Source organism: Theobroma cacao, chromosome 6 (assembly GCF_000208745.1).
Source record: "Theobroma cacao cultivar B97-61/B2 chromosome 6, Criollo_cocoa_genome_V2, whole genome shotgun sequence".
Taxonomy (NCBI): domain Eukaryota; kingdom Viridiplantae; phylum Streptophyta; class Magnoliopsida; order Malvales; family Malvaceae; genus Theobroma; species Theobroma cacao.
Genome location: NC_030855.1, coordinates 883865 through 895329, shown reverse-complemented (window position 1 = coordinate 895329; position 11465 = coordinate 883865). Strand labels below are relative to the sequence as shown.

The 11465-nt window shown below is 32.8% G+C and overlaps 1 protein-coding gene across 1 annotated transcript; it reads right to left on the bottom strand.

Moving 5' to 3' along the window:
* LOC108662397 lies at positions 6697 to 11465 on the bottom strand. The gene is made up of 6 exons (XM_018122730.1): positions 10410 to 11465; positions 10202 to 10270; positions 8272 to 9330; positions 7401 to 7535; positions 7156 to 7277; positions 6697 to 7066 (listed from the first exon to the last, which is right to left on the bottom strand). The coding sequence occupies exons 1-6, from the start codon at positions 11463 to 11465 to the stop codon at positions 6697 to 6699; spliced, it is 2811 nt and encodes a 936-aa protein (XP_017978219.1).

The following is an 11465-nucleotide window of genomic DNA, read 5'->3' as shown; positions in this document are numbered from 1 at the left end:
AGACTTTCACATAAATCATCCTGAAGTAGTGAATCTGTACACGGACAGCCAATCAGCAATATACATCAGCAAAAACCCAGTACTTCATGAAAGAACAAAACATATAGAGATGGACTGTCATTACATCAGGGAAAAGGTAATGGCATGATTAATTAACCCCTTGTACATCTCAACATAGTCACAACTATCTAACATCTTCACCAAGGCACACCAACCAAGGCAATTCCACTTCTTGATGAGCAAGACGAATGTTCATGATATTCACAGTTCATCTTGAGGGGGAGTATTAAACATTGACTGGATCAGCAGTGAACATAAGCTTTCCCAATAAGCATAAACATAGACAAGGAATGAAGAAGAAGTCCTCTACTGGGAAAGAAGATCAAAACAGAGGACCAAAAACTCACCGCTTCAATAAAAGACCAAGGAAGCTCAAAACCCAGCACTTCATTTAAGTCTCTTTTAAAAGTTAGTTAGCTTGTAATTATTAGTTAGTTAGAAACAAACTTATTTTTTTCTTAAATTAATTCAATGCTATACATATATATAGCCTTGTAATACTCTAACCTAGAGTTAGAAAATCAATGAGAATGTCCAGTGAAATTATCTCTATGCTAGCATCGTTTTCCTTCATTCACCATATCTGTCCTTTTTGACACCAGCACTTTGAAATCACTTAGACTTTGAACCACCATCGGGACGCCTTCTTACATCAATCTAGATTGGACCACTTTAGGATAAAAGTTTTCATGCATGAGAGCCATTGCATTTCTATTCACCCATTCAATCTCTCGATTTGGGATATCCACCTCAATATGAATCAAATCTTTCTTCTACCTATCAATCATTTTATACGGTTGGATGGGGCCTCACAACTAACTTACTCAGTTGATCTATTTGCTTTTCAGTTAACCATCAGAAGAAGGGCATCTTTGTAAGATCGCTTATTGTTCACCTAAGTGACTGAACGAGTAGAGCTTTAGTGTTCACGTGACTTTGTAGAAAGCGCTCTATTAATAATCATCCTTCTACCCTCTAGATACGTACCATTACCCTGTTCAATAGTTGTGTGCATTTCATGAACATACTTCTGTCAAATGAAGGAAAAAATGGCCCTATTCTTCCATTCAAGAAGCTTGGATTTTCAGATGAAATGTCAACAACCACCTTAAAAAGCTTGAAGGATCTCATTCAACTGCCTCCATGTCACAATCGGGGTTCAAATTGCCGACACGAAAGGAAAAAAGCCTAGATTTCCAATTGTCGGGATAATTTGTGTGCTGAGCATCTTGCCTTCTTCAATCGCCTTGCCGTATGGACATCTTGACTGTTAGTAAATTCAAATTCTGAGAATTCTATTTATCAGTTCTTAAAAGGATAAAGGTTTTAAGTTTGGAATTACTTTTTTTTCTTTAATTAAATATTACCCTTTAAGTTAAATAATGTTATATAGCAATTACTTTCCTTGTGCTTTCGTTATACAACAATTACTTGCACGATGAAAACATGTCACAAGTATATTAAGATTTCAATCTGTTTTGCTAATACAATGACAATTTCATATTAATTGATCGCGTGAGTGACAAAAACAACAATATTTTTTTTATTTAAAAAAAAATAATTGTGAGAATTTGGGAATGAATACTGATGCTAATCTTAATTTCTTGTCTTCAAAAAATTTAATTAAGACGTAACCTCTTTTATAGAATACTATTCTCTTTTGTCTTTTAAGAAAAAGAAAAGGGCCAAAGAAAACTTACTTATCATTAAAGATAAAATGCTTCTTTAAATTGGTACATTTTTGTTGAAAAATATGGCTATCAAGATGCTACTTCCACAATTTTGTAACTAAAACAATAAATAGAAAAGGACTGAGAAACAAGAAATCAAGGTTTTAAGTTTGGAATCCCCTATTTTCCCTTTCAAACTGTTTGTTGGGAGGCATCATTATTGAAGACTAACCATGACGAATTCTCAAGGCTATTGACATAAAATCAAGTTGAGACAATAAAACCAAAAAAATTAAAAAAAGCAGCAAAATTTTCTTTTTCTTCTTTCATACAGAAAGCTATTATATATCTCAAATTAAACCCTTGCATTTCTTAAGTACTCCTAATCTATTTAAATAGGATTTATATTTGATGCATTGATAGTGTATAGAATTTAAATATTAAAAACTTGAATATTTACATAAATTTACTGAAATATACAGAGTGAACAAGTACATGGTCATTCAACTCAAAGGCATACAAGAAAAGTAGCCACTTATTTGCTAATTCACTAGTTTGAGAACGTATTGGCCAAGAGAGAATAAAAGGAGCAGAAAAAATTTCTTTTTTGTACATTGACAGTTTGCTGTAACTTTTTAACTTATTAATGAAATTAAATTTTGAATCAGTCTAAAAATGTTTTTCTCCTTTATCTCTTTGCCATTGTCATGAAAAAATTATTTAGCTTTCTTTTCCCTACAATCTAACCAAAATAAAGTTGAATAAAATGCCCTGCAATCCTACACATTATGAAGAATAGCTTAAATATAGGAAAGTGTATTTGACATTTAAAGAATTGTTGTGCCTTGTATAACCCAAACCAAGCTAAATCATCCACATCAGTAGTCTTGCTAGCATTTTTATGTTGATAATTTCTAGCTACAACCCCCTCTTTGCAATAGCAAGACAGTTGAGGACTTGAGAAGGTTTTGAACTTCTGTTAAAAACAAGCATATTATATCCCCATAGCAGAACAGTCTCTACCTTGTTTTCTCAAACAAAAAAAGAAATAAATTTAGGTAGATGAAGAGAGAGAGAGAGAAATGATTAACTACTAGCCCTTGATGAGAGAGGGCGTTTAAATATAAAACCTAAACAAAGATTCCTCCAAGCCTTTGTACCAAAAACAAGAAAATGGCATGGGCTTCATGTCCTGTCAACATTATTTTTTTCTCTATTTAAAGAAAGAAATTATTGGCAGAATATGAAAAGAAAAAGGCCAAAGAAATTTACTCATCATTAAAGATAAAATGCTTCTTTTAAATGCTACTTTTTATTCCAAATGTGGCTATCAAGATGCTAATACCACAATTTTGTTTGTTTTTTTTTCTTTTTATTGAAATGCTATACCTTTATACCTTAAGCAAAATCAATTTACACAAAAGCAGATGAACAAAAACCATCCCTGCAGCTTAGGCATACATCTCCCTATATACATAACTATGCTCCACTATATACACAACCAGCCATGCTCAAGATTGCATGAGGTCAAAAAGAAACAAAAGGTTCTATACAGCGTAAAGACATGTATTACTATAAAAACATGCCTGAAACAAGCTCATTAACTAATGGACATGTCGTAACGTGCGGGTTTGGGAACTCGATCGCCAGACATTCATAAAAATAAAATAACTAGGAGTCGTCACCAATCTTTTTTATTTAGGTGTGATTGGCCACCCATTAACCCAATTCTAATCGACGAAGTCTTAAATTAATTTTAGGTCCGTCGAAAGAATGAGGTCTGGTCTATGTTTTTTAAGATGGGTTCAGGAGTACGGTTACGCACGAAAAAGAATTAACACCTCCGTGATGCCAGTTCCACGAACGGTACCATTTAATCTTAAGTTATCCTATCATAGCTTACCTTGATTTTATTCCTACGTTTCCTTAATCCTTGCTTATTAATTAATTCTTTATTTTGTTATCTGATTGAATCTCTTATTCGGTTTCACGGATGTACATGATGCAATCGTAAAATGATGTTGTAATTTATTCAATTTTAAATGGTGAGGTCGACAATCTTTTATTGAAAAATCATTTGTACACCATCCCAATACTTTGGTGAAGTCTCGAAGTTTTCCTCACCTAGGGATATCCCCGAAAAAACTCGTCTCTATGAGTTCTTCAAGGAAAGCCCATCATCGAAATTCTCACCCCAACAACAAAATAAATGTGGCATGCTATGACAGGATAAAAGAATGATATCTATATGAACGCGTTTATTAATTTAGTTGGTTCATTATTCGCAAAATAATATGTTTAATAATTTAAGATGATTTATTATCTTATTCATATATTTATTATTATTTTTTACTAACGATTATTTGAGTTAATGGGTATTAGAGTTTAGACTTCAGATTTATCCCAATGCTTTGGTGAAAATTCATCTCGAACTCCGCACTTAAGAAATACACCAGAAAAAGGTAACTCTTTGCCCTTTTTAGGTGAAATTCTATCAACGGTATTGATCCTAAGATAATCATTATATTTTTATATTTATGGTTTTATACTAAGTCATGTTATTTATTATTTTTTTTATATAGATAAGTTTGTATTTTTGCTATTATATACTTAATTTATTTTTATTAGATATATTTTCTCTTCTATTTATTTAATTCCTTTCTATGTGGTTATATATTTTATTATTATTATTATCTTACTTGGTCTATTTTTTATGACTCATGATATTTCAAAGTTCTATCTTGTGCTTATAACACGTATGTGTAAATATATTAAGAAAATGGAAACTATTGCATAAATTCTAAAACAAAAGAAAAAATCATAAACATGCAAACCAGAAAATGCCAAGCCCAAGAATAAGTCAAATCAACATCTAAGGAAAGGTCCATTACCTAACAGGCCAAAACAAGCCCAAAGACCTTTGGTTTAATGGGCTTCCAACCAAATGTCCAAAAACTGATTTTTCCAAGTGAATTACAAGCTCACTCTAGCTCCAAGGGGCAACACCGGTCTGCTCCACTTCCAGGTGCCCCAGCCTCGTGCAACGCACCGTATGGTGCAATGAAGACATGTTTGCTTTTGTTGCACCACTTGGGAGAAAAGGAAAAGCCAATGTGACGCCGTTTGAAAAACCTCCCTCTAACTATACAAGCTTATTTTTATTTTTTCTTTTCTTCTTCCTCTTTCTTTTTCTCTCTCTAGCCGCCACTCTTTTTATCCTCTCCCTAACTTCTTTTCTTCTTCTTTTTTCTTTCTTTCCTTCTTGGCCCGTTGATATTTCTCTTTCCTTTACTCTCTCTTTTTTCCTTCCTTTTCTTTCTCTTCCTTTCCCTTTGGCCGGTTTCTTCCCTCCTGCTTTTTTTTCTCTCTTTCTCTGGCTTTCTCTCTCTCTTTCTTATTCTTTTTCCTTTCTTTCTTTCATTCTTTCTTTCTTTCCCTTTGGTCGGCGCCTTTCTTCCCCCTCTCTATCTTTCTTTTCTCTTTTTTTTCTCTCTTTGTCTTCCTTCTAGCTCAAATGCTCTCTTTCCTCTCACCGCTGGCCTACCACACCCACACAAATCAACTCTTTTTTTTTCACACTACCCGAACCCCCTTTTAAAACACTGATTTTCTTTTTTTTTTGTGCTTTTTAATTTTTTAATTGATTTTGATTTATTTTTTTATTGTGGCTAGGGTAGTTTGCCGGTAGAATTTAGGATCTTTGAATCTGATTTTGTGGTTTTGTTGGTTTAGAGATGGGATTTTTTTGGTTGTTTTTTTTATCTGGTTTCTTTTGAAAGATTAGGTTTTCTGAGTTGTTTCTTGGCTTCTCCCCAAAAATCTCCTCCTCAGCTTCAGAGTTTTTAGGGTTCTTATAGAACCCAGTTATCTAAATTTTTGGACAATCAGAGAGGGCAATCATGCTTTATTCAGCATGAATTTTGAATAGGTGGCTTTCAAGTCAAAAATAAATCCGCCAAAAATGATCTTCAAATCCCAGCCACCATAGAAGCATTTAATGCTCCGTATTTTTTTGACAATGGAGGCCATGTGGGTATCCAGACTTCCTTCTTGTTTTTTGTTTGTTTTTTTTTTTTGGTTCAATTTATTTTATTTATTAAGTGAGTGTCTATAGGACAAAGCTTCAATGTGCTAAAAAGGTTTCAAAAAATGCTAAGGCGTCAACAATTATTTTCTCTCGTTGTAGAATTCTTTTATACCATATTATTGAATTTTTTTGAAAGAAAATAAAAATCTAAATTACACATACATATCGCATGATCATATCTATCACCTCTTTGCTTGATTGGAATTTATTAATGGTCAAAGTACCTCATAGGTCTCTATATTAAAGATTTTTCGGTCAATTTAATTCATCTATTCAAAACTAGTTAATTTAGTCCTTGTACACCCAAATTTTGTACCATTGAGTCTTTCTATCTAACTCCATCCAAATTAACCATCAGTGGTACTTACGTCGCACTGACATGTCAGAAAATGCTAACATTGACATGTTAGACTAAAAAAAGAAATAGGTCACATGGCTTTTCTTTTTCTTTTTTCTCTCTTTTGTCCAAAACTAGTCATTTTAAGCCTACTATTTAAAGGACATTTAGTTTTCTTTTTTTCATGTTTCATTTTTCCTTTTTGCCTTCTCTCTTTAGCTCTCTTCTCTCTCTCGCTCTCAATCCAATCCTTCTATCCTAGATTCTGATCCCCAAACCCAGATTTTGATAGCCAGCCACTAGTCACTGGTGGTCAAAAAATCTTATAAAACATACCAAAAATATCAATGGGCTTGTTTGTTGCATTTAGCATGGAACTTATATAGTATACTAAAGAGCAAAAAACTGGTTTGAGCATAGAAGTGATAATTGGGTGAGTTGGTTCCTTTCAGGTTCATGTCATTTTGGAATTTGTAGGATTATGAACAAATAAAAAACTATGGTTCTTTAAGATTTATTGTGAGAAAATACTAATTCATTACTTAATTCTTTGGCAGAATAGTAACTCCTTTAACAATAAGTCCTCTCTTCCAATTACTTGTATAATATTGATGACAATAAATATCTACTTCTCCAACAATTGCGGATGAAGTTGTAAATTCTCCAATAGGGATTTCTATCCATACTCCTCTTGGCTTGGACTTCAAAGGTTCCTTGCGTTCAACCTTGTACCCATTTGGAAGAATGAATCCGAAGTTCATTGGATGTTCCCATCCACGTGCTTCTTTTGTCAACATAAGCACGAACACAAGTCCATACAATGTTTTCGGTGAGAGCTTTTTTACATTGAACATCACATGCATTTCTAGCCAACACACATCTAAAAGTTCGGCAACATCAATCAACACATCACTGCAAAATCAAACGTTTATGGATTAGGAAAGCTCTCGAGCTAGAACTATGAAGTAAGGATCTTGAATGGATAATAAATCTACGCTAACCTGTTTGTTTCTCTTTGGTATAACCAGCGCCAGTAACGGTGGTCTTCTGCCCAAAGGATAGAGAAATCTCTTGCAAACAACATGAAACAGTATTTGTTTAACTTTTTATCCACCCAGTACTTCTGCAACAACAATTGCACCCACAAAATCGTGAAACTTTTCTCCACTCAACTATTCATAAAATAATATTCATTTTCACATAAAAGATGAGATCTTTAAAATGAACTTATATAGGACTTAACTACCTTTCTATTTTGGTTCAAGTAAACTTCGGCATGGGAATAGGAAAGCAACTTATCCATAGAGAACCTCTCAACAAATGAGTTAGCATTTTTCAAATTGGAAAATTCATGGAAATTTTCATCTGCAAATTCAAAATCCTACAACATGAAAAACACAGCCACTTGATCATTAGCATCAAGTCGAGGACATAGCGGTAGAAAGAAACAAGCTTCTTTTTTACAAGTTTATCATTTTAAATTTAGAAAAATCGAGATAGACTTTGAAAAAACTATCTCAATTAAGGGAAAGAGGGCAAAAAAATGAATCTTTTGATATTTTTTATTAGATTTTCCTACTACTAGTAACCAGCACCCAGAATTTGGATTTGGGGGATAGAATTTTGGGAGAGTAGAGCAAGGTAGAAAGAGAAAAAAGCAAGAAAGAAGGACAGAAGGAAAATGAAAATAAAAACTACATGTGCTTTAAATAGTAGGTTAAAATAATATAATTTTGAACAAATGAGAGAAAAGAAAAAGAAAAAGAAAAAAATTGCCATGTGGCCAATTTCTTTTCTTTTATTTGACAAGTCAATGCCACGTCTGCACCACTAATGGTTAATTTGGATGGAGTTAAGCAAAAGGACGCAATTGCATAAAATCTCAGAGTATAGATAATAAATTAACCAGTTTTGGGTAAAGGGGCTAAATTAACAAAAAATCTATAATATAGGGACCTATGAGGTACTTTGACCATTAATAAAGTCCAATCAATCAAAGTGGTGGTGGATGTAATCATGTGATGTGTATATGTAATTTAGATTCTTAGTTTCCTTCAAAAAATTCAATAATGTGGTATAGAAAAATTCTACAAAGAAAATGATAGTGATAAACTTACTGTAAGAAGCACGCACTCGATGTGAGCAACAAATTGTCCAGCACACTCTTCACAACAATAACAATGATATTTTGCGTTCCTTTGTTCTTCACAAATGTCGCAATAGTATCCTCCAGAATCATCTTCCACGAAATGATTTTTAAGAGTCAAATGATGCATGTGACATTTGGATTTAATTGAACATGGTATGGGAACACATATTAAGTGCAAATTCATATTGCACTCCACGCAGTAATAAAAAGGTTCCTCACCAATGCAATTTTTGCATTTGTTACATAATTGGTAGGATTTCACATAATCTGGTCCAAAATAATAAAGATTATGCATGTGAGACTTAATTTTTAAGGCTAGCTTCAGGGAATTAGCACAATGAAAATGAAGGTGGAAATCACACTGCCGACAACTATAACCGATACTTTCAATGATTTTAAATCTACAGGCAGAACAATTTTCCCAATCCCCGATTTGTGGATGAAGCAGGTGTAATGGATGAAAGGCGTGTTCCATCTCCCGCATAAATGCAAGACAAGATTCATGAATTTTGATATTGAAACAATAACGACATGCATAACCTAGACCCAAGATTGGTAGCTTGCAAGCATTGCATTCCAAAGCCAAATCTTTGAGATTGGGTTTATGGTTGAAGAAGTCTAGCTTATGATTTTGATTGAAAGGGCACAACTGAGAAACTTTCTCCATCTCTTTCAGCCTTTGGCCCTCATTTTTAGGTGCAATTGGAGTGGTAGCACATTTCACGTCAAGTTGGAAATCACATGGAAGGCACATGTAAGCAAACCCACCAGAATGGTCCCTACATCCATGACATGTAAATTCAACTATATCCGTGAAGAGTTTGAGAGGATGCTGGCGATGAAGAGGGTGTGACACCTCATATGACAATGTAGTGCACATGTCATGTAAGTAGTATTTACAATCTTTGCAAGCATAGTGTTGATAAAAAATTCCCTGACGACAAGCATTGCAAAGAAGATTTTCATTCTGTTCAATAGCGTTATTATAGCTCAGGGCATGTGGGTGATCAAAACGTCCAATTTGCACCTGCACAACCAGAGCAAGTGAAGAAAGTTATTAATCTTTCTCTATTTTTTATGTAAAGTGCATCCTTAGTTTGTAACATTGTCATAATATTTTATTTTCATTTGTTACTAAACAAACTTGATTTTTTTCATTTTCGCCTTTTTAAATTTATTTTAAATTCATCTATCTATTAATACATTATTAAAATATGGAAGAGATTTGCCATCTAAGTATGTTCATATGACTACATTCACATAATTGGACTTATATGTGACACGTACATGACAAATTCCATCTATATTTTATTGGCATGTTAATAGACATATGGATTTGGAACAAATTCAATATGGGTGAATGAAAACGAAACGTTACAAAATAAGTCAAGATTAATAGTAAAATTTACTCTTTATTTTTGTTTAACAAGTAAAAAAAATGAAAATTTAAGATAAAACTAAAATATGGAAACAATAATTAAATGTAATCAAATATATATGTTTATAAATGAACATGATGCACGTATGTGGTTTTATTTTACTCAACATTCAATATTTTTACTAAAGCTGCCTCCAAATTAATTTTGAATTAATACTACTATATAAGTAAAGGTTTCTTACGTATATTATTTACAGATTTTATTTTTTTATTGAATTTTATTCAAAACATAAATGGTGTTTATTAATAAAAAAATCTTTATAATATATATATATATATATATATATATATATATATATNTATATAATATATATATATATATATATATATATATATATATATATATATATATATATCCAAGGAATTATAGAAGACCTAAAAGGGATGTAAACCTCAAAAAAAAATTATTAACAATGAAAATATCACAATAATATTTATATAGAAGACCCAATTCCATCACCTTTGATGTTGAAGCTTCGCTATCCAACAAATTAGAGGTCGAACTTTGGTCAAGTTTCATATCTACAACCTGGGGAAGTGAAAATATTAGCATCAAAATTTTTCTAAGGGGCATATTATATGTCACCTATGATCAAATAATTAATAGTTTATCAAATGAAAAAAACATTTAATAAATTTCTTTACAAAGAGAGTAAATGTCTCCTTACCTTATTGAGTGCACATTCAATATGAGCAACAAATTTGCATTTCCTGCAACAGTAACCACAATGCTTTGGTTTTCTTTCTTCTTCACATATATCACAATAATATTCCTTAAAATCATCTTCTACAAATGAATCCATAAGCTTGAGATCATGCCTATGATACTTATGTGAAGTAGAATACGGTATTTTAAGACAATAGAAATGGTAATTGAAATTACACTGAACACAACGATAAAAAGGACTTTCCTTCCCTATAGAATCAAAATTAAAACCACATATCTTGCACAGGTGGGTAGCCGTAGCTTTTATTCGAAAAAAAGTAAGATCATGCTCATGTAACTCAACCTTGAGACTGGGTTGTAGTTTAGCACAGTGAACATGAAGGTGGAATTCGCATTTTCTACAACAATAGGCTTTTCCGAACTCCCATATTGGTAGGTTGCAAGCATTGCAAAGCCCATTATCAAAGCGAATGTTGAGTAATGAAAGAGGGTGTGATGGATGAAATGGGTTTATGCTAGGGATGTTGATTAGGCAAGACTCGTGGAACCAGATATAAACACCATTTTCAAGACAACCATAAGACATTCCAGACAGATGCATCTCACACCAACTACATATATACTCGTACTTTTTCACTCTCCTATAGTTAAATAAGGTCAACGAATTGCTGAGAAGACCAATTTTTTTGGATGTCTCATCATTGAGTCTATTTTTCTCATCATTGATTGGAAAAGCACATGAATACTCAAGGCTAAAATCACAATCTTTGCAATAGTATCTATGGCCTCGAGAAAGATTGAAACATTTAGCACATATGTAATCTATGTGTTTTGAGCATGAGAGAGTAAGATTGTGTTGGGAATGGAAAGGATGTGCACTTATCTGAGGAGGTAGTTGTCGTTGAACGCAGGAATTATGTAACGAAAAGTTACATCTTTCACAAGAATAGGATAAATCAGAAATTTTCTTATTGCATAGTTCACAAAGTGCCTTTGATTCATTGTATTCATCAAAGAGCAAGTGATGTTCATGAAGAAGGACGGGTTTGATATCCAT

Coding starts and splice junctions, on each gene's coding strand:
- LOC108662397 (XM_018122730.1), bottom strand. CDS start 11,465: ATGGATATCAAACCCGTCCTTCTTCATGAACATCACTTGCTCTTTGAT. Junction 10,271..10,409: donor TTGAATGTGCACTCAATAAG/GTAAGGAGACAT, acceptor TCACTTCCCCAG/GTTGTAGATATGAAACTTGA. Junction 7,067..7,155: donor TACCAAAGAGAAACAAACAG/GTTAGCGTAGAT, acceptor TTGATTTTGCAG/TGATGTGTTGATTGATGTTG.